General features: G+C 41.2%; 3 protein-coding genes across 3 annotated transcripts; 2 read left to right on the top strand and 1 right to left on the bottom strand.

Annotated features, from left to right (window-relative positions):
* The first annotated feature begins 744 nt into the window (after positions 1–744).
* On the top strand, positions 745–4,220 carry LOC308384904 (zona pellucida sperm-binding protein 4-like). The gene is made up of 12 exons (XM_080863541.1): positions 745–934; positions 1,161–1,481; positions 1,562–1,677; positions 1,757–2,003; positions 2,070–2,192; positions 2,277–2,449; positions 2,980–3,077; positions 3,209–3,354; positions 3,456–3,633; positions 3,709–3,844; positions 4,010–4,084; positions 4,154–4,220. The coding sequence occupies exons 1-12, from the start codon at positions 790–792 to the stop codon at positions 4,160–4,162; spliced, it is 1,767 nt and encodes a 588-aa protein (XP_080719667.1). The 5' UTR covers positions 745–789; the 3' UTR covers positions 4,163–4,220.
* A 3,266-nt stretch (positions 4,221–7,486) lies between these two features.
* On the top strand, positions 7,487–17,685 carry LOC308384011 (cytosolic non-specific dipeptidase-like). Its single transcript, XM_080862297.1, has 13 exons — positions 7,487–7,531; positions 7,634–7,734; positions 8,869–8,947; positions 9,269–9,412; positions 9,507–9,669; positions 12,210–12,298; positions 14,807–15,007; positions 15,090–15,174; positions 15,269–15,429; positions 15,540–15,704; positions 16,179–16,320; positions 17,115–17,262; positions 17,483–17,685. Exons 3-13 carry the CDS (start codon positions 8,888–8,890, stop codon positions 17,547–17,549), a joined length of 1,425 nt encoding a protein of 474 aa, XP_080718423.1. The 5' UTR covers positions 7,487–7,531; positions 7,634–7,734; positions 8,869–8,887; the 3' UTR covers positions 17,550–17,685.
* Positions 17,686–19,215: 1,530 nt separating this feature from the next.
* Positions 19,216–23,361, bottom strand: LOC308384010 (GTPase IMAP family member 8-like; the record flags this gene model as incomplete). Its single annotated transcript, XM_080862296.1, has 3 exons — positions 19,216–19,778; positions 21,701–22,726; positions 23,337–23,361. The coding sequence occupies 3 exons, from the start codon at positions 23,359–23,361 to the stop codon at positions 19,216–19,218; spliced, it is 1,614 nt and encodes a 537-aa protein (XP_080718422.1).
* Between the last annotated feature and the right edge of the window lie 283 nt (positions 23,362–23,644).

Below are 23,644 nucleotides of genomic sequence, written 5' to 3'. Positions count from 1 at the left end.
TATTTTGTTAAAATATGCAACAATAAAAAATAAAACAAAAGCAATAAGAGAATCTGAGCAAGAAGTGATAAATGATGTAATTAAGGCAAATAACGAGGTTTTAAGGGAAGCTCGTTTTCTTCACTGGAAAAGTCAAACTTTTGGATTATTATCTTAAATTTGAGGTTTCAGTAAGAAAGTTGAGATTTTGAGATATTAACCCAACATTTGCATTTGGACTTTGCAATTTTCTTCCACAAGCTCAGACACGAATATTGTCATAGGCGGGGAAGAAACCACTTTCATCCCCGTTTCCTTATATATAAATAGAAGCTACTTTATTTAAAATATTTTGTAAGTCCAATTTTCTGGACTGCTTTAGTGCAGAGGTCATTTGATCTTTCTCAGCGGCCCCACTAGTCCAGCTAGTCCACTTCTTAAACATGCCTGCGCCAAATTAAAACGAAAATAAACTAACATCAATCGAGAAAGATAAATTGTTGCGTTTTTTTTTTTACATCTAAGGTTTACGGCCACCACAGAGAAACTTTAAGTGATTTAAAGATTTTTCATAGTATCTAAAAAGAAATTGCCATACCCTATATAATAAAATATTGGCCAGATTAATGTAAATTAAATGAATAATAATTAAGGTTGAAAATAAATAAATAAACAGGCGAGTTTCCTTCCCGCCTGTAACGGGGCAGCAGGTGAAAAATCAGCAGCAGTCAGGTGCAATCAATTAAGCTAGAGCCAGTACTTGTAGCGGGGCGCGAGGCTTCCTGCAGCTGCATGAGAGCTTTCACGTGAATGGCTGGGTGTAGGCTCGAGCTGCTGCTAGTCCTGACTTGGACTCTGCTGCCGGTGTCCGTCCGGGGGTGGGAGCGCATAAATGAAACTGAGCTTCGCAGTTTGTATGAGCCCGGAGAGAGGGGCGAACCACATGACCCTACAGGTAAACGGCAGGGAGACGGTTGGGCAGGTGTATTTATCAGGATTGGTCACTTACGACTTGTGGCTTCTAACAGCTTGTTGCCTGACGGCTAATTCTGACAATCTAAGATATAGATTTGAGAGGAATGAACATCATGCTTATTACGCTACACTTCTAGCTTTTCCTGCCCATATGAATGGGGTTTTTACTTGTTATCAGTGACCTAACAACAACCTCTGTTGTCCAGATTACAGTAGTGGCCTTGACCAGGGTGAAGCTAAAATTCTTGAAGATGTGGTCCTTGAAGCCGAAGGTGTTGCCAGCAGTGAAAACTTTGACTCCGATGTTGACTATGTTGACTATGATGACTTGGCCGTAGATGATTCTAGACCCACGCACTATGGTGGTGGTGTGGACCGTGGGTTCCAGGTAAAATTTGAAGATGAGCCTCCAAGGAGCTGGCCAGGCAGTTGTAATCCAACTGCTGCTGATCTAGAAGTTGTTTGCAGTGAAAGTGGCTTCCAAATTACTCTGCCAACAGGACCTTTGAGTGAGGTTAAGGTGTTTGGTATGTACTTGGATTAGATTTTTAGATTTGTAATAGATTGAATTGCTCCGTCTGGTAAAACTGGCATGTACTTTCTCCAGGCTCTGGGGACAGTCTGCTGCCTATTGTTGGTGCGCCAGAAAACTGTGGTTATGAAGTGGATCCGCTGAAGAACACCTTAACTGTACCCTTCAATGGGTGCAATGTGGAGCGGCATGTAAGTTGCTTAAGAGTTTCTCCCTTGACTGTTTTGCTTAACAGGAAGTCATTAAACTTTATTTTACAATTTATTATAGGCGGATGGCTTCAGTCTACAGCTGTTGTACACCGATACACTTGGCCAGAGACGAGTGTCGACCACATCTTGCAACAAGTTTGATCCAGAAATGGTGCCACGTTCAGGTGGTGGGCCCTTGCCGTGTGTTAAACTGGTCAGAGATCCACAAGCACTGGTTCCACCACCTATGTTACCGGTTCCTCCAGTACCACAACCAGGATTGCCCCAACCAGCATTCCCTCAATCATCACCAACATTAAGACAACGTGAGTGGTTTGTAGAAGATGCTTTAACATTATTCAGATGAAATTAATTGTTTTTCCCTTTTTCAGATTGCAGCATCCCTGTGGGAGAGCAGGTGAGATGTGGTCATTATGGAATATCTGTCTCAGAATGTCGGGCCATGGGCTGTTGTGTGGATTTGCTAGCGTCTGTCTGCTACTACCCACTTGAAGGTAAGGCTAGTTTTTGACAGATGGTATAAATGTTGAATTTTTAATCCGTGAAACTTAAGTGGCTTTTTTCTATCCCTCCTGTAGAGTGCACAGTGGATCAACATTTTGTATTTGCCATTCGGTACAACTCTGCATCCATCCCTGTGGATCCTACCAGACTGATTGTTCCTGGAAATCCAGAGTGTAAACCAGCCATTGTTAACAACCAGGTCGCCATCTTTAAGTTCAAAGTTACAGAATGTGGAACCCATTCTTACGTAAGTTACCCCTCCAGCAGCAAAGCTGTTACTTGGCAAACTTTGTAGGAATGCTTTGACTTTTTGGCGGCAACCTGGTATATGTCCAAATCTGGAATAAGAATGCTTTGGTGCTTGACTTGGAGATGTTGGTATATGCTACTGCAGGACTAATTTTAATGAGCGGTCATGACCAGCTATCACCCTGATTTGCCACTGCAACAGCCTACACGTTTTGCTGCTAAATAGCAGGCAGCAGTACAGGGGGCAGTACTGCTGACAGATTGGGGGGGGGGGGGTTTATGCAGCTTAAACTGGAAGGATGTCTCTAGTATGACATGTCTAAAGCTTGTTGACTGTCTGAACTCTTCCATGCGCCATCTGATCTGTCAGAATCAACTTTTAATCTAAACTGTCACTGGTATGAGGTTCTCCTAAAAGTTACAAAGGTTTTGAGACTTAAGCAGACACTTGGCTTTTAACATGCTGGCTTGTATTCTTGTAAATTGCACCTCAGTAAGTAAATCATCCAATGTAACTTGTGTTGACAGGATGTTGGTGAGGTGACGATATACCTGGCTGAAGTGCAGAGTATTGTTCTTGCTCTCAATCTAAAGTATGGTGTCATTACAAGAACTGATCCACTCAGGTTAGTGTCTTGTGCTAGATTTTAATATGCAAACACAAATCTAACAGACTGAGGGGCAGGGGCACATGGTGAGCAGTATGCTGTGTTCTAGACTGGCACGTGGTATTAATGGCTTATTTGATCTCTTGTAGATTTCTGATTGAGTGCCGCTATAACAAATGGGGCACTGCTCAATCAATGGCTAGTGTTGGCTACATGGTGAAGACCCCACCTTCCAGTATGCCTTCTTCAGTCATCTCTAACAGTTTATATGGTGTCGAGTTGAGAATTGCCAAAGGTTGGGCATTGCATTGTCTTTCCAACAAACTACAGTAGACAGGCTTGACAAACTCTGCTGGTGTGAAGACTGGCTAAATGCCTTCTGTTTCATCCCAACAGATGAGACTTATTCAAGTTTCTATGACCATCACCATCAGCCCTTGCGGCTGCTCCTCGGCCGCCCTGTGTATCTTGAATTGCGCCTCAGCTCTCCTAACGCAGATGCAATAATTCTTGTGAATTACTGCCTGGCATATCCTCGTTCTGCAAAAAATGCTCTGGTGCTAATCTATGAAGGGTAAGCACGACCATCAACCTTTTAGAGCTTTAAGGTTATCTTGAACTTCTGACTGCAAGTTATGCTTGTCTGCAGGTGTGCCAATCCTCATGACCCACATGTGTCCATACTTAAAGTCAGCAATGTTCCTGGAGTGAATCATGAAAAACGCTTTATAGTGAGTGCCTTCCAGTTCATGGATCAAAGGACAAACAAGTACCTAAATGAAGAGGTGAGTTGGAGAAGTTAATGCTGGAACAGTTCCTAATTTACATGTGTTTAAAAAAAAAAGAAAAAAAAAGGTTGTCTGGGTTCTAAGCAGAACTGTTTTTAAAGTCAATGTTTGCCTTGGATATTGAAAGATTAACTTTGTTTTACTGTGTTCATTCCCTGCCAGATTTATTTCATGTGCTCTGCAGAAGTTTGTCTGCCAGCAGAAAAGAGATGTGATGAGCGGTGCTTTGATGGGAGGGTGAGTCTCTAAATCTTGGTGATAATTTGCAACTTGTTTAATGGTCTAATTAGATTCATTTTCTTCCAGGTTCAATAAGGATTTGATCTGGAAACTAACATTGTGATTTAACTAAGAAAATAAAGCCTTTTAATTCAATATGCATGGATCTTTTGTCGTCATTAAGAACTGCAAGGTATAACTAGTGTGGACCTCAGGGTTTGGCATTTCAGATCCAGACATTGAAATGTTGTTTATTGAACTTATCAAGCACTAAAACATGACACAATTCAGTGATCAGCAATCAAAGACTGCGGTGCATGCTACACAATGGAAACATTGAGCAAACACATGAAATGAGATGATGAGAGCCTTTATTTGTCAGTTGCAGGTCTTTTGCCCACAACAGAGATGACGGACATTGCCGACCGTACATACAATACACAAACATCACATTGGAGAGACGGGTCAGGCTAGGTAGCGAGGGAAACACATCGAAATGTGTAACACAAAAGGATAATACAGGAATGCACAGATATCAACACACCATAGCACAATAAACGCAGACAAGCAACATGGGAAAGAGTGCCAGTGTGTACATCTGATCTAGGACCGCTGCAATCTTTTGACTGCGCCTCCAACTGACCCGATGTCCACATCAGAGGGGAGGTAAGCATTTGAGGTGGCGTCGGATCCAGGGTAGGGAGGGTGATGAGTCAGTGAGTGCTTATCAGTATATGTCTGAGTGTCCATAGTTCAGCTGAGACGGTGTCCTTCGCCCTGCCAGGCTAAGTAAACAGTCTTCCAGCCAACCCAGGTGGCCTTGCATGGAATGGGAAGGAACAGAGTAAACAGTCGTTATCAGGGTGTTTTGTTCAGCTCAAGCCTTGTAGCTGGCGCAGAGAGGGTATCCGCATGAAGTGTGTGGGGTTTTTTTTTTTTTTTTTTTTTTAAACTATAGTGCGAACAGCTCATATTTCAAAGCAGTTCTACAGTCCAACACTGGTCCCGTTGGAGAGCCGTGAGCTTTGCCATACTTGCGTTCTGTGATGTCATTTCTTGTGCTCAAGGAGCAGATTTCTGAGAACTCACGGCAGTGTGCCTCCCCGAGATGTCATCCAATTTTGCACCCAGAGATGTTATTCCGGGCTAGCCCTTCCGAGATGTATCCAGTCTGCAGTCAGATCTTATTCTGAGTATTCACAGCAGCCGTAGCCTCTCCAAGATCTTATCCGTGCTGACTCAATGAGCCCATTTTGAGAAACTCACGCCTCTCCCATCGTTCCAATCCCAGCGGGCAGCCTTGTGGGGGTTTGAACAGCCGGTTCCACTTTCTTAATTCTTCGATAAGTCTGGGCCAAGCCAGCTCCGATCAGCAAGAACCCTGTTACCATGGTTCCGAATAGGTAGATATCTTCAGCACTCAGGCTCACCCAAGCCCAAACTTCTCGTTGAGAAAGGGGTGTCAATTGCATTTAGGGACCAGTTGATCCAATCCATAATTCCTCTTTTAGGTTTTAGAGAACAGACGGAGTGTTCCAGGGAAAATACAAAAACAAAACAAAACACGAGACTAGACAAGGACATAAGCAGGGATGATAAGGGAGAGGAGGAAAAAGTGCGTCCGCCTCCTTCGAGAGCCAAAGAAGAAATATTGCATCTAGGTAAAATGACCATAAGTTTAGTGCAATTTCAAGTGTAGTTTGCCATCATACTGCATAATGTACTCAAAGGGAACCTGGGTCTGTCCTGGGGCCTCATTCCAGTGGGATGTGCTAGAAATGCCTGAGCTGATTCTTTTACTCATGGAGTAGTGGGTCTGAGCCCCCCACTGATGGGTGAACCCATCAGACTCTGTCCAAAGTTTGTCTTCATCTAAAACTTGTAAAAAGCAGGGTGTGGAGGAAGAGCTGTAAAGGCGGTGTGACCTTGGTTGATTAGCACTTAAATGTGATTTGATCACAATTCACTGTGTGAAATGTGAAGCTGCACCAGTGTTGGCCTGTCGCTGTCAAGTTACTGTCAATTCCTCAGATTCTCATTGTGCCAGACTGCAAAGCCATATTGATCACACAACCGGAAAATCATCTTGCAATCCAAATAAATACTTGATACAATGCCTTATGGTTATTGCTTCAGCTGTCAGTTTAAGACTTTAAAATTACTTGTACTTTTGAATAATTGTCTTTATAGATGTATACCTGGCAGACCCTTTTGATAATTCATTGGTGACATCCAAGTGGTCCCACAAATCTAAAGGAATCTGGCTTTTATCACTGTAGCCTCCCCTTTTTCCCCAGTGGTTGATGTTGGTTTCATAACACAAATTTAAAAGCTTCCCCTCTTTGGGCCTGTCATTTACATGTGGCTGCTTGTCATTAACATGCCTTATTTTTTTTTAAATAAAGTCCTCTTCAGAGCTTCCTGACATACACCCATCTTGCAAATCAGGTTAAAAGTATAAGCATCCATCAGTAAATGACCTAAAGCTATGTGCTGTTAACATGTAGACTACATCATTTGAGCTCCCCTATAAATTAGAAGTTTTCAGTGAGCTTGATCCATTTACAACATTGTAGGAGCCATATGAGTTGTTCCTTTTTTGGATTAAGAGGGTTGGTTAAAAATGCACACATTGTATTGGTGCACGGGTGTGGGGCGTGACTCATGGGTGTTAGGTGATAAATGTGGTTGCACTCACCTGTTCACTGCACCTGATGTTGAGCAGAAAGGTAGGTAGGGTGAGCATGAGGGGAAACCTTCTGTTGACCGCATCTTGAGTCATTTTGATGCAAATTTTTTATTTTTTTTTTGCATGCAGCTTGAGTTTAGTTTGGTGCACTAATTTATGCCAGAGGCTGTAGTTTGGCATAGTAATTGGTGTAATGTTTGTAAGTTGCATTCGTTTGCTTGTGCAGTCTCTGCATTTGTATCATGCTTTGATCCCATGTTCTGATTTTGTATAGTGGACAGTGGAATTAAAGGAGCAAATAGTACAGAGGTCTATCTCATGTGTTTATTGTTGCGCGTCATCTGTGTCCTCATGTTTAGCCTGCAGCGACCGTTGGTTGGAAGAGCCGCAACAATAATTTTGTAAGAAATATTATATTTGTATGAATATGCATGTAAAGTCCTTTATACAAACCAGAGGAACTGAAAGTCCGCTATACTTAAAATATTGAAAGCTTTTTTCCATGTGCCATACTGCTTAACATTGGAGTCATTTCTTAAATATTTTTCTCTTTCAACTTTATTTCGTTAACTTGAACATGCAAAGAAACAGATGTGCAACTATGTTTATGTGGTGTTGGTAGATAAAATAAAATAAAAAACAATTATTTTTTTGTCATTTTTAACAAACGGGAAAACAATTGAGAAGTAAATGTATTTTTTTTTCCCGATGAGACGCCCGTGACGAAGCAGCTTCCGATGACCCATAATTCTTTGCGCTTTGAAGCACTTCATATGGTGGGTTGTTGTTTTTACCCCACGAGTTGAATCGCTTTGGGTTTTTCCCCCCACAAAACAAGTAGCTTTTGTTGTTTTGCTTTTTTTTTTTTTTTACTGCAGACCTCAGAGTTGTCCGTCGTTAGCAAATACAGGAAGTCTTTGTCAGCTGAGAAGGGCCCGGAGTCACATGTTTACATCAGCTGATCTGGAATAAAAACACAGTAAGTCTGTTTGACAAGACGGGTAGATTTTAATATTTCTCTTTGCAGTTTATAAATGACCAAAGTATTTGGCTAGATCAGCTCTCGGTCACATTAACCCAGACGGTAGATATAACGGCAATGACCCGTTACCTACCTTCCAGCATCCGCTTAGCTTAGCCAACTTAGTTTCGCTTCACTTGCCATTTTACCACCTCATTATTCGTGTTTCATAGCATGCTGTACAAAACCCGCTGGTACCAAGCCGAAAAAGGTTATATCCGCTTTAAAAAAAAAAAAAAAAAAAAAAAAAAAAGAACTATATTAACTATTACATCTAAGTCTCTGTGCCTATTTTGCATGGAAATATTCAGATATATGGTCTAGAGGAGTGGTCGTGCAACAACAAGGGCGAGTCCAAATTTCAGTGCACACCTGTGGAAAGTAACCTCCGTGTGTGCTGAAGTTTTCATGACCTTCTTTCAGTTTCTCACTCAGTACGAAACGGTTTAATTGTTGTTTATGGCTTTCTTCACACAATTAGTGATCTTTTCACGTCTACACATGTTATCAACCATAGTCTACCTAACTGTTGTTTTAATACTAATAAATAATAAACTATTATCTTTTGTGCAGCTCGATTATGTTTGGTCGCCACACAACTCTAAGCTGTTAAGACATGAGATGATATTTTCTATGATAAGTACATTTAGTTTAAACAGTACTTTAAATGCAGTTACTCAGCGAGTGAGGCATTTTACAGTAAAGTTCAACTACCTTAATTAATTTACTGCATCAGCATGTGGCTTTTAGGTTATCTGATAAGTGTAGAAGCAGGGACCAGAAGGCACAGAACTGAGCATTATCCTTTACTGCGTCAGTTGTTGTAACTTTGTACTATGAGCCTCACATTTCTTGACATTTTCTTGCTGTTTTGTTCTGAAAGCCTGGTGTTAAAGTGCTGATCAGCTGCAGCTGTAGATCTGAGAAATTATGATGTGAAACAAGCTTAAGTCTCATGACCTAATGTGCAGGATGGGAGCTGCAAATTCAGCAGCAGTCAGCAAATTTGCAGGAAGGCGTGGTCTTTGTGCTCTCATAAGATTGCACAAACCCAGAGGTGGACTCACACCAGTCCGCTTGTTTAACCCTCAGATCCCATTGCTGGCACAAAATGTCTCATCTCACAGAACTTTTCAAGTATGTGGACGACCACCAGGACCTGTATGTGCAGGTAAGATTACTCAGGAAAAATATAATAGTTATGCTGGACTCAATGTAAGACCTCTTGGCTGTTTAATCATTGTATGGTTGTCATTTGATTTAATAATTTATTGAGCTAACTTTAAACTGGACAGCATTGTAACTCATTCACTTAAGCTGGCGCTATAGTAGATGCCAACTGTAAAACCAGATATTATAACTGCTGCTTTAGTCAAATTTTGTAGAAGGTCTGATGTCCTAAGAATAACTCATTGTGGCTCTTTTTTGAGCATGACGAAAGTGCCTAAAACACCTATTTTAATTTAAATCCCTTTTTCATAATTGTCCTCAGCGCCTGGCTGAGTGGGTGGGTGTCCAGAGTGTGTCTGCTTGGCCTGAGAAGCGCGGGGAGATCAAAAAAATGATGGAGATGGCAGCCAAGGACATCGAGAGGCTGGGAGGGACTGTGGAGTTGGTGGACGTTGGCAAGCAGAAGGTCTTGCACTGGTTACATTTCTTAATGCATTAATGATTTGTATATTGCATTATCTTTTCTACTTAAATTTCACCATAAATCATTATTCATGCAGCTTCCCTCAGGAGAGGAGATCCCCCTGCCTCCTATCATTCTGGGGCAGTTAGGATCAGACCCAGCCAAGAAGACGGTGTGTATTTACGGGCACCTTGATGTTCAGCCAGCAAACATCGATGATGGCTGGGACACAGAGCCTTTCACTCTGGTGGAGAAAGACGGTAAGAGGAGAATACTTTTGGCCTGCGTCCTGCACAAAACAACCCTGGAGCTGTTTCTGAGCTGGAAAGTTATGCGAGTAACTGAAGTCAGCTGGAACGCGCTTTGGGCTTGTAAAAATAGATGAAAATGAAAACTTTAAGGCTACTGTATCCAGCTGTTTGTAAGTTACACCGGGTAGTTTTTGGTTTAGCAAAGTTATAATATCAAATATGACTGAAAAATGAGCTACCATACTGTCCTGTAGATAGAATAGATGGCAAAACTAAAAGAAGACGAACTAATTTTCTAAGATGAATAAAGCTGGTCAATTACTATGAAAACAACAAAATAATGAGGACAGAGTGTTTTAGTGGTCTTAAATGAACAGATTACAGAAAACAAATCCAGTCAGCAGGTAGGTAGTGCAAGATGAGAATGCTATATGGCACTATAACTAAGAGAAAGCGTGCCATGCTAAACTATGTAGACTACGAATGTGTCTGACATGCAAAGATGAGTAACACAAAACAAGTCACAGGATTGTCTTGGGAGCTTGAAAAAACAAGGCAGTTGGCCTTTAAGTTTGCAAAGGCATTTCACCTCTCATCCAAGAGGCTCCTTCAGTTCTAAAAACAAATGGTTGTGTCCCAGGTATTTAACCCTTAGTTGGCGTTATTCCCTTTCAAGATGGCCCTGAGACGCGTTGATCATGTCATCACCTGATATGAGGGCTCACCTTGGCTCATGTCATTACAATCACTTGGTCATTACAATGACTGGAGATTAGTCACAAAACCACCTTGCCTCTGCTCAAAAACCATCGTTGGAACAAAAGTGGTGGATTACAGCACCAGCTGTCACCCACCTCCAGTGCAGGCCTGAGACCCGATCCCAGGTGCTTCAACCCACATTCACACCTGGCCTTAGGCGATCTCAACAGGCCTCATCGTGGTGTATGGCAGGGGTGGTGCAAGGACAGGGGTCATCTCGCGACAACATCAATAACATCAAACTCTCTCTTTGGTGTTTAGATTGGTCGAACTATATTTGAATGTTCTTCAAGCTTTAATCAGCTTTCTGCTTGCAGTAACAGCTAGCAACATGTTTCCAAAGTCCAGCCTATTTAGCTCATCTTTTGTTAGAGCTGCAGTCTTATCGCCAGTCTTCTCAGGCCAAGTTGAACCCATAAAGTTGTTATTATTAGAAGCTTTTGGAACAGACTCGGCTTGTGAAAAGGCAAAATGGCTCAAGTGAGGCGTTCTTTAGATGTTCTGTGTGTTGTATTATTACGACATATATCTGGATTTAAACAGACATGGATGAATGTTAAAGAGCTTTTTGCTTCCTTAAAGTTCTGGTTTGTTGGACTCGGCATGCGTGATCTTGTGCGTTTTGAGTCAGCTGACACAAAATGCCACATCCTCTTCCCGTTGTCTCATTCCTGCCTGCTCAGCTGTGTTAGTGCTGATTATGTCACATTTTACAAAAACTTGCTGCAGACCTTTTTTTAAAAAAACCATGAACAAGGGTTTCATATTGTTACACATAACTAGGGATGGGTATCGTTTAGGTTTTATCTGATACCGGTGCCAAATCGGTACTTTTGAAACGGTCCCGGTGCTCAAACGGTGTTCAAACCGGTGCTTAAAGACTGGAGAACACACAATTGGTCCAAAAACCTCTCATATTCTGCTGGTTTTTTGTAAAAAGATAACAATGTTAGCCTTTTCTGCAGCTATGGGGCATATATGGTATCACTCTTAGCTGGAAGCAGTGCTTAAACAATGGAAAAAAAAATACAAACTTTGTCCAAAAACCTCTCATGTTTAGCTGTTTCCCTCTTTTTCTTTGGTCATTTTAGCCTTTTTGGCCAGGGTGAAGGGAGTATCTGCCATCAACCAAGAAGACAGCCGCATGTAGCTATGATGATGTTTGCTAGTTCACCTTACATGCATTAATGTAATAACGTGGTTAGCCTACTCAACGTAAATTACACACAAACAACATTAAGCTACTCACGCAGAGAAGAACGGCTGCTGCTGCCATCAAATACGGCGCATTTCTCGGCTTTTAAAAAAAACAAAAACGCTATGCGTCGCCAGGTGTTTCATCGGATTTGAGGTGTTACCTCCTTTGACAGTATCACAGTATCAGCTTAAAGCACTTGTTGCAGGCTGCTGAGTTTGCATATTTTGCTGTGAAGTACAGCCAGACTTTTGACCGCTTCGCCTTGGACATTTTTAATCTGTAGCTCTGCATAAAAGAACGTACGTACCTAGCCCCGCCTACTATCCTCGGAAACATAAAATGATTGGCTAGAAGTGTATCACAGCTCAGGAAAAAAAAGCACCGAAATGTGCGCTGGTTTTCGGTCTGGTTACTACCGTTTATGTCAGAACCAGTACCCATCCCTACACATAACCTTAGTCATGATTTAAACAAGCTTAAAATGGGGCACTGTCGTCTGCTGACTATGTAATAAACATAACCTTAGTGTCATTTGTCAACTCCACTATCTTCTCATTAGAACCTTGAAACTGAAATAGTTTTATTTTTGTAGGTAAGCTCTATGGACGAGGATCTACTGATGACAAGGGTCCAGTGTTGGCCTGGTTTAACTGCATTGAAGCGTATCAGAAGATCGGAAAGGTACAGTTACTGCCAACAAAAGGTGTTTCAAGTTCAGATAGTTGAAAGATGATATGATATTTTAGTGTTTCTTAAAAAAAAAAAATCCCTGTTTGAACAGTGACTTGAAACGCTTGAAATTACTGACAGGAGTATATTGAGGTGTGATGGTTTATTTCAGAATCTGTAAACGTACACCGCTACTTAGAATATTATTAAGGTTTTTTTTTTTGTTTTTGTACAGTGATGATAAAGCAGAATAGCTACTATATAGCACTGTATTCTAAAATGATATGTGGGTCATTCATATCACACATAAGATTAATTATATGCTTAGTTTGGACTCATGCTCAGTTTTATTATTAAAACTTATTGTGAGAAATGTAAAACCTGTGTAATAATAAGTATTAGGAAGTGTATTTTTGGGTTATGTAGGTTGTATTTGATTTATTAATGTGCATAATTAGAAATAAGGTGATTTAAAAACAAAGCCTTGCAACATGGAACAGCTAAGTACATGGCTGCATTTCCAAACTGATTAATCGTCATTCTTAGAAATGGATTATCTCTGTTAAAGTACACCACTGATTTGCAGATCACTTGTTGATTGCTTCAGAGCTGTCAGCAGTAAATGTCTTGGTCAAAGGTCCCGGGGTAGGATTGTCGTACAGGAATCACTTAATGTTTATGATAGGATTGTAGCATAAACCTATTCGCTGGAACGTTAAGGACAATTTAATTACACAGCAAAGCAAGACACGAGTAGGCAAAGTTCTTTATGTTTCTCGTGCACGGGAGAGAACTGGACAAACACCGTCCCTTCGCTTGACCCCAGTTGCTCTCGTCCGCTCCCCCGTAACACTCCTCTTTTATTGAGGTTACATGAATATACCGTATTTCCCGGACTACAAAGCGCACCTGAATATTAGCCGCACAAGCTAAAATCAGGGGAAAATCCTGTTTTGTACATACATTAGCCGCACCTGACTAAAAGCCGCAGGTGTTTCAATGTTGACTTATCATATGTAAGAGAATATGCACAAAGGGAATTGTCAGGAAAGAGATGGCTGTTTGGAGACACACCCCTTTTATTAATATTTTGAAAAACAAGTTATGGGTACACATGTAGTACATAACAGTAACCTACAGCACACCAGAAAAATAGATTCGGACTACCTTTTAGGCTCAGGTGCAGTGACACGGCTTTAACAAGAAGAAAAGTCAGTCATTCACCACCATCTTTCTCTTCTTCCTGCGCACTAAAACCACCAAAGTCCTCTTCTCCAGTGTCGGATACAAACAGGCTCAGGATGGCTTCGTCATCCACTCTCCGCTTCTCTCCTTCGTTGTCACTTTCAAAACCAAAGAAATCCTCGTTGTCAGAGTCGAACACCCTCAGAAGGGCCGTGGCGGTGTCCTCCTCTCCATCATGCAGCAGTCCAGCCCTTCAAAATCCGTTGGTGATCGTGGATGTTTTCGCACTTTTCCACGCTGTCAGAATCCACCGGTGGAGTTGGGCATAACTTGCTTTTCGCAAGTTTATCGCCGCTCGTCATCCACGCCTCCCGCTGAATGCGTAGCGCTACTTTGAAGTTTGTTTTTCGCGCTACTTCGTACGGCACTACGTTGCCTGGCGGACGGACATGTGACTAACATACCACTCTTGAACCCCGATCCTTCCGCCAGGCAACGTAGTGCCGTACAACAGCGGAACAAACAAAACAAATCGTCTTACGATATGACAAAAATCATGGACAATCCATAGAAAAGCCGCACCTGACTAAAAGCCGCAGGGTTCAAAGCTTGTGCAAAAAGTAGCGGCTTATAGCCCGACAATTACGGTACATAGGTGCATTAACATATGACGTCTACATACACACAAAGAGTACCTTACCTGTGCGTTTTGTAAGCGTGCGTGTGTGTGGTGTCAGAGTGTGACCCCATAAATGACTTCCCTAAACCTGCTGGTCTGGAAGTCCAGTAGTTCATCTAAACAAAAGGCACTTAGACTAAAACTGACATAGCTACGTTTATCCTACCACAAATCAATAAAAGAAGGTAGACCTCTCCCATGCTCCCAGGATGTGGGTGTGAATGCCAGAACACTCAGAACACTTTGCAGACTCCTAAGGATCACACATCCTATCACTACACAATTGATTATACACCTCTAAGCATATATGGTTAAATATTTCTAAGCATAAATGACAATCAACAATATAAACCTAACAGTTTAAACTGAAGCACATCGTCTTTGCTTTTTCCTGAATTGTACTGGACTGTACTTTAAAGCGTTAAAGGAAAGTTCTCGCGTAGCAAAGACTGGAGATGAAAGATCAACAGTCAGCATGTGCAGGGAGTCCAAATTAAAAATATGAGATTACTCAAGTATTTTGTCTTTAGAAAATGAAAAAAACTAATTCACAATGAGCCTGAATTTAAACTTGAGCCAGTGACCAAATTGTAGTCTTCTGATTTTTTTTTATTTTTTATTTTTTTCTTTCTTATGCATCTCTCTTCTTGTTGCAGGACCTTCCCATCAACATCAAATTCTGCTTCGAGGGGATGGAAGAATCTGGATCTGAGGGTCTGGATGATCTTGTGTTTTCTAGAAAGGACACTTTCTTTAAAGACGTGGACTACGTCTGCATCTCTGACAACTACTGGCTGGGCAAGAACAAACCCTGCATCACCTACGGTCTGAGAGGAATCTGCTATTTCTTCCTTGAGGTGAAGTCCTGTTGGATTATTGTTGGTGGGGAGAGACACAAGCTGTGTATTTTAAAATAATGTTTTACATTCCAACCTCAAGGTGGAGTGTGGTGGGAAGGACTTGCACTCAGGGGTGTTTGGTGGCTCTGTTCATGAGGCCATGACCGACCTCATCGCACTTATGGGCAAGTGAAGCTGATAATTGTGATTTTTGGTCTCACCGACCTTATTTTACAGCAGTTTAGAGTTTTAATCATGTGTTTGTGACTTCCTGCACAGGCTCCCTGGTTGACAAAAGGGGTAAGATTTTGGTTCCTGGGATCTATGACAGTGTGGCGCCTCTGACAGCAGAGGAGCAAAAGCTGTACGAGAAGATCGACTTTGACTTGGATGAGTACTGTAAAGATGTGGGGGTTGACCAGCTGCTGCATGACACAAAGGCAAAGAAATTATTTATGTTGTTCGCATCACTCATTGGTGGAAATGTGCTGTATAATTTTGGGTCATTCACACTTTTTGAACCTATTGTTCTTTATTTCTTCCACCATAGGAGCAAATCCTCATGCACCGTTGGAGATATCCTTCTCTTTCCCTTCATGGTATTGAGGGGGCTTTCTCTGAAGCAGGAGCCAAGACGGTTATTCCTCGCAAGGTCATCGGCAAGTTTTCCATCCGCCTTGTGCCTGACATGGACCCTAGAGATGTGGAGAAGCAGGTAAACACTGTGATAGGTAACAATGATGGCATATAGCACTCACCTAAATAATGTAGCAGAAGTCGCTCTGTATCTCTGCCACTTATTGGTAATTTGTTGCTCAGGTGATTTGCTCAGCCATGCATTGTTTTTTTTTTTTTTATTTTTTTTTTTTTTTTTAAGGAGTGTGTAAAAGAAATTGCAGTGTATGAAAATGAGAAATATTATGAATATATTAAATTATGAAGTAAAAAAAAAAAAAGTGGAGTGATTTAATTTGAATGAAGGTAACTTTATTTAGACAGAAAACCAATGTCACAGGTCATAAAATACACAGGAATTATAATATACCTGCATAAAATTAGGAAAACCAATCAATCAAGTCAGTTTCTTTTGCCTCACCTAATACAGTTCAACCCTTTGCACTCATAGTGAGCACCAGGTTGTTTCTGCATAAAAGCTCCAACAAGTCTAAGTTATTTTTCCCTCTTCAAGGTCGTCGATCATCTGCAGAAGAAGTTTGCTGAACTGGGAAGCCCCAATAAACTGAAAGTGAACATGGGCCACGGGGCAAAAGCCTGGGTCTCAGACTTCAACCACCCACACTACATGGCAGGGAGAAAGGCCATGAAGACAGGTACAAGGACTTAATGATAAAAGCTGTTAGATCAAAGAGGGAGTTCACTCAATCTCACGCATTTCTGTTATCTTGATACAAAGTCTAAATCAGTTCTGTGTTTATTGTATTACAAAAGTGTAAAACACTTTCTCCTGCTATAATACAACTGACTTTCTTACAGTTTACATTGCAATGCTTTTTCTTTAAGAGAAATCAAATATTTTTGTCATGTTTCAGTTCCTGTCCTCGGGCAGATGTTTCAGGACATTAAAAACAAAGACAAGCAAATTTATTATCCAAAAGCCTTGTACATATTGTGGCGAGCTCAGACAAGGAGGAGACAGAGACCTGCTATTCCTGCCTTAGCCGAAATGCTAAGCTACAGGGAGGACAGCCTTTTATTACGAACGCCCATTCACACACCACAGCAGTGAGAGGTGGTAAACGGGCACAGCCGTCTAACTCACGGTGCTCCACTAGCCACACAGAACACACAGCAGCATTAATGTTACACACTAACACAAAAATGGTGAATCAACACCTGATAACTCTAACTGCTGTTATAACACTAAAACTTAGAACACGTTAACAGCAGCTATACAGCAAAGTCCATAAGTTCTCGGGCCAGTGGCCCCTCCCATAGACCAATGAAATATCTTTATAAGCTTTTCTGTTATATGCATATTTTTGTGGACGTTTTTCATGTATTTTCACTGATAGGATTATACCCAGTTTAATGTGAAAACAAAATATTATTATTATTAAAATTGTTATTGCTTTTTGCCTTGTTTTTCCTCCTCGTTGTGCTGTAGTCTTCGGGGTCGAGCCTGATCTGACTCGCGAGGGTGGCAGCATCCCAGTCACCCTGACCTTCCAGGAGGCCACAGGCCGTAATGTCATGCTGCTTCCTGTAGGGTCCTCTGATGATGGAGCTCACTCTCAGAATGAAAAGATCAACAGGTTGGTCACAGCTCACACCGTTTCACTTCTTTTGAAATGTGGAACAAGTAGGAACTATTGATAAAATAGATGAAATATTGCAGTAAAAGAAGAGGATCATGTTTGTCATCTCCAGATTATTTCTGTGCTTAACTTAATGACAGGTAAAGTGAGTTTGTTTTTTGTTTTTTTTTTTTTAAAATTATAAACCGTTGTCATTGCTTCATTTCTCCATTTTCAGATCAAACTACATTCAGGGAGTCAAGCTGCTGGGAGCATACTTCCATGAGGTCTCTCTGCTGGAGTGATTTGATGGTGTCTCATAATGACAGGTGTAATATATGCTCATCCTTCATTTCAGTACATAAACTTAACCTAAACTGTAATTACCTTTCACAATGAATGGTTTTACACACCCTGCTGATAATAAAAGTGTTTTTCGTACTTTGTTTGAATTGTCCTCTTTTGTCTTTGTTCTTTTCATGATGTAACAGGATTTACTTTTGATGCAGTGCACCGCTTAGCATGTGGGTCATAACTCACAATAATACTGCCAGGTCTCTCTTGGAAATGAGATTTTTAATCTCAATAAGATTTTTACCTGGATAAATAAAGGACTAATAAAAAAAGAAATAAAATAATGTTGGTAAGCTTAATTTAGAAGCTGTCAAATGTGTTTGAGGCATCAGTGACAGCAGCATGACCAAATGCTGTTATTGTATTAGTGTTTTCCACATCACAGCGTTAAAAAAGTACAATCAGTCAATTTGAATGTGTCGATATATGTAGAAGCTTTCCCAATGTTAACAGTTGTGAATGTCCAGTTCTACAAATGACTATGCTTGTTATATGTAACCGGTCCAGTCAGCCCTTTTATTCTGTGATTTCTGACATTACTTGTCTTTGTTACTTTAGGAAAGATAAATCAGGGTGAGTTTATATCACAAACTTAGTTAATGCCATTTCCTGAGAGAAGGATGAAAATACCACCAGGTATTCTGATAGCAGTCCATGGTGATAATCAAAAGGTGTAATGAAGCTACCTACCACTATTTATTCTTTTACTATACGCTATTATTTTTGCTAGTTCATAACCCAGCCATGGGGGCTTCCAATAAACCAGTGTACTTTTAGTACTGGTCCCGAAACCTGTGGCCAGAATCTAATGGTAAAGTCTTGTTTAGTGGTCATCTTGACACAGAACAGGTGAGCTTTTGTGCACAGATTTCACAGGTTTACTCGCTGAAATAGTTTGTGACGTAGCAGCCCTCCTTTGGATGAATCCTTCCTCCCTCCTTTAGATCCTGTTTTACAATTTTTAAATCAGATCACTCTGAGGGTAAATAGAGGCTCCAACATCTCTGCTAAGGAAACAAGGTGCATTTGCTTAGTCTAAACTATGATAGAAAGAAAATCAAGTATTTATTTTCAGAAATTTATATCTCAAAATGCAATCAATTATATACCTCTAAACATTATTGATGCTCTGTTTCTAAGTACAAATGACAATCATAAAAATATCACTCCAACAACTAACATGATCAATAATTAATAATTCGTTTTAATTTAATCCAATATTCACCTTATTTATGAGAATGAGAAGGACTTGTGAATATGGTAAATGGCCTGTGTTTATATAGTGCTTTACTAGTCCCTAAGGACCCCAAAGCACTTTACACAACCAGTCATCCACCCATTCACACACTGGTGATGGCAAGCTACATTGTAGCCACAGCTGCCCTGGGGCGCACTGACAGAGGCGAGGCTGCCGGACACTGGTGCCACCGGGCCCTCTGACCACCACCAGTAGGCAACGGATGAAGTGTCTTGCCCAAGGACACAACGACCGAGACTGTCCAAGCTGGGGCTCGAACCGGCAACCTTCTGATTACAAGGCGAACTCCCAACTCTTGAGCCACGATCGCCCGATATTGACTTGATGATGTGAACGAGCTGCTGCTGAGTGAGTATTTGTCACTGTGTAGTACACGCCTGCTTCCTCACTTTAGCAGCAGTAGTACGATCCAGTGCAGCTCCAGCTGCCACACCCAGTCCAGCTCCAACCAGCACTCCTACTGGACAAGCTGCAGCTCCCACAATAGCTCCAATAGCAAGCTCGGTCGCAATCGCAGTACTGACTCCAGCAGCTGCTCCAGCACAGAGTCCAGCAGCAGCTCCAGCAACAGCACCAACCCAGCTGCCCCGGATAAACTTGTTTTTTCTCTCTGCTTCATATCTTGCTTCAGTGGCCATCAGCCCAGGGTTTTTCTTCTGAAGTTGTTCCATCTCTTTGGTTATAGCGCTCTCTGCCTTTTCAAACATCTTGTTGGTGTAGTAGCTTCCTCCGTTTCTCTGAACCATTAGTCTGATCTTCTCCAGCAGCTCTCTGACCTGAGCAGGATCTCTGCTATTGTTGTTAAAAACATGATATCGTCCTCCACACTGACGGATGAATTCACGAAGAGCTGGAGTCTTAGTGATGAGTTCTTCTATGGAGGCATTCAGATCTACATGTGTGAACAACACCATGGTGTAAGGCAAGGCAAGGCAAGGCAAATTTATTTGTATAGCACAATTCAACAACAAGGTGATTCAAAGTGCTTTACAGAGACATTAGAAACAAAAACAAATAAAAAGCATGATTTAAAATTGATTAAAACAAGCAAACAAACAAACTAACTAAACACACACATTTCACACCTGTTCGCGCGATCTGAACCCTTATCGTAAGGGGAGCTACCAGTCCTTCTGTGGACGAGCTACTTTCTATTTTAAATTCCCTGAATTTAAAATACTCTCTAGACCCAGTCTAGACCCAGTTGGGGAGCTACCCAGAGCTCTAATCCCACACCTGTTCGCGCGATCTGAACCCTTATCGTAAGGGGAGCTACCAGTCCTTCTGTGGAGGAGCTACTTTCTATTTTAAATTCCCTGAATTTAAAATACTCTCTAGACCCAGTCTAGACGCAGTTGGGGAGCTACCCAGAGCTCTAAACCCACTTAACAAACAAACAAACAAACAAACAAACAAACAAAATAGTATATAAAATCAAAACAGATAAAATCAGAACAGTAGATAAAATCAGTAGTTAATGTAAGTTTTGAAATTTAAGCTTAACAAACAAACAAAACAGTATATAAAATCAAAATAGATAAGATCAGTAGTTAGTGTAAGTTTTGAAATTTAAGCTTAAAAGTGTGGATTTGGTGCTTTATTCAAATGCAGCTGAGAATAGGTGAGTCTTCAACCTGGATTTAAATAAACTGAGTGTTTCAGCTGATCTGAGGCTTTCTGGGAGTTTGTTCCAGATATAAGGAGCATAAAAGCTGAATGCAGCTTCTCCGTGTCTGGTTCTAACTCTGGGAACTGATAAAAGACCGGATCCAGATGACCTGAGGGATCTGGAAGGTTCATACTGGGTCAGGAGGTCACTGATGTATTTTGGACCTAAACCATTCAGAGCTTTATAGGCCAGCATCAGAACTTTAAAGTCTATCCTCTGACGGACAGGCAGCCAGTGTAAAGACCTCAGAGCTGGACTGATGTGGTCCACTTTTTTGGTCTTAGTGAGGACTCGAGCAGCAGAGTTCTGAATGAGCTGTAGTTGTCTGACTGATTTTTTAGGTAGACCTGTAAAGATGCTGTTACAGTAATCAAGCCTACTAAAAATGAATGCATGGACTAGTTTTTCCAGGTCCTGTTGAGACATCAGATCTTTTATCCTTGAAATATTCTTGAGGTGATAGTAAGCTGACTTTGTTATTGTCTTAATGTGTTTTTCTAAGTTTAGGTCTGCATCCATCACTACACCCAAATTTCTCGCCTGGTTTGTGGTTTTTAGATGTATAGATTGAAGTTCTCTGGTGACCTGTAATCGTTTTTCTTTGGCGCCAAAGACTATTACTTCAGTTTTGTTTTTGTTTAGTTGGAGAAAATTGTGGCACAACCAGTCATTGATTTCCTCAATGCATTTACCAAGAGCCTGTACAGGGCCTCGGTCTCCTGGTGACATTGTGATATATATTTGTGTGTCATCTGCATAGCTGTGGTAGTTTATTTTGTTGTTCTTTATAATCTGTGCCAGTGGGAGCATGTAAATGTTAAACAGAAGGGGTCCCAAGATGGAACCTTGGGGAACTCCACATGTGATACTTGTCTGCTCGGATGTGAAGTTACCTATTGATACAAAGTATTTCCTGTTTTCTAAGTATGTTTTAAACCAGTTTAGTACAGTTCCTGAAAGACCTGCCCAGTTCTCCAGTCGTTTGAGTAATATGTTGTGGTCAACTGTATCAAATGCTGCACTGAGATCCAGTAAAACTAGGACTGACATTTTTCCACTGTCTGTGTTCAGACATATGTCATTAAACACTTTGGTCAGAGCGGTTTCAGTGCTGTGGTTCTGTCTAAAACCTGACTGGAAGGCATCGTAGCAATTATTCTGTTTTAAGAAGTAACGAACGGCTTCATCTCCAAACACCTCCTGAAGGATTCTCAGGGTTTTTTGTTCTTCATCTATAAATATGTTTGGCTGGATCACAACCAGGAACACATGAGGACCAGGAGCAGCCAGTGAGATGCATCTATTGATCTCCGTGTTCACCTGGCCTAAGGTAAACACAGAGTGAAACAGGCCTGGAGTATCAACGACAGCCAGGGTTTGAAAATCAAACAGAGCTGCTTCCTGCTGACACTCTGACGTCACTGAGGCAGGGGATGAAGCTGATGCTGTTTTAAAGGCTTTTCCTCCCAGGATGGTGTTTCCCGATGAACTCTTCCCAGCTCCAGTTTTCCCAACAACAACAATCCTGAAGTCTTTTTCAGCTTTTCTCATGGACTCCTTAGCCTCTTCGAACATCTCATTGGTGTAGCAGCTTTGTTCGTTTCCCTGAACCATAGTGTTGATCTTCCTCAGCAGCTCTCTGACCTGAGAGGGATTGTCATCATCTCGGTTGTTAAAAACATGATATCCTCCTCCACACTGATGGATGAAGTCTTGGAGAGCTAGATTTTCCCTGATGAATTGTTCTATGGTGACTCCATCATGCTCCAGGTTATCTCCACATGTGAACAAGGCCATGGTGTAGTCTGCTAAGTGTACTCCAAACATCTGCTGAAGGATTCTCACTGTTTCTCGTTGTTCGTCTGTAAATCTGGCCACACAGATCACAACCAGGAACACATGAGGACCAGGAGCAGCAAAGGAGATGATTCTCCTGATCTCTGTCTTCATTTCCTCTTCAGTTTTAACATTATCAAACAGACCGGGAGTATCGACCACAGCCAGTTTTTGACCTTCAAACTCTCCTGTTTCCTTCTGACACACTGAAGTTATCGAGCTTGAAGATGATCTAGATTCAAAAGCACTCTTTCTTCCTAAGATGGTGTTTCCTGATGCACTTTTTCCAGATCCAGTTTTTCCAACAAGCACCATCCTGAGCTCTGGTTTCTCTTTTGTATTCTTCTTTTGTGGTTCTCCTGACTCTGTTTAAAGAAATTAGCAAATTTTAACATCAGCAACTGTGTTAACATCAGTAAAACCAAATAAACAGTGTGAAAAAGTGTTTGAGCTCCTTCAGATTTTTTTGTATGTTTGTCTCTGCATGAGAATCCTCTGCAGGTTTGTGCAGGATAAACAGGTTAGTTTGCTGCACTGTATTGGGTTTAATGTAAAGAACAGTGTGTGACTGCTGCACAGTGGTTGTGGGTATGTCAATCAATGAAACAAAAGCCACAAACAAGAAAACAGAAGAAGCTACAAAAACCGAAACCTGCCCTTTGTTTTTCTGTCAAAAGTGTTAAAATTGTGTTTACTTCTCGTGTCATCCACAAACTGCTCCCATCAAGGATTTTTTTAACCATTGGTCGATTAATGTTTACGTCGGTCATTGTGCTCATGTATTTAGATCATATTGTACAATCTGCTTTACAATAACAACTACACAAAAACGTCAACTATTGTAAAAACAAAGGAAACCAGTGAGAGGAATAGATCAAATAAAGATAAAACCTGAGAAAGATAAAGTGAGTGTTGAGTTCTATTACTGTTTAATTAACACTAATATTATAGATTGCTCTTTTTAAATGTACTTGCCGAGTCGCTTGTATTTGCTGGCCATGTTCGTCTTTTACAGGCAGTTGATGTGTGGTTTCTGTCTCTGCTGAATAGTTTCCTCTTTATTACCCCATGGTCTGAGTCTGCTGTTAACACTTCCCTTTGAATGAGTGACATTTTAATAGGACGAAAAAGAAGCAGATACTTGCTGGTTATATGTCAGCAGATGTGTAATTTTGTGATATCGTCTGTGTTTAGTGCAATCTGTCTGTTGTACATCACTTCTGTAGTGTGCATGCAGCAAGGCACAAATTTTGTTATTAACAGTCATGTTTCTGCTGCCGTTA

Source organism: Rhamphochromis sp. 'chilingali' (assembly GCF_963969265.1).
Source record: "Rhamphochromis sp. 'chilingali' genome assembly, chromosome: 17".
Taxonomy (NCBI): domain Eukaryota; kingdom Metazoa; phylum Chordata; class Actinopteri; order Cichliformes; family Cichlidae; genus Rhamphochromis; species Rhamphochromis sp. 'chilingali'.
This window is presented reverse-complemented; position numbering and strand designations above follow the sequence as displayed.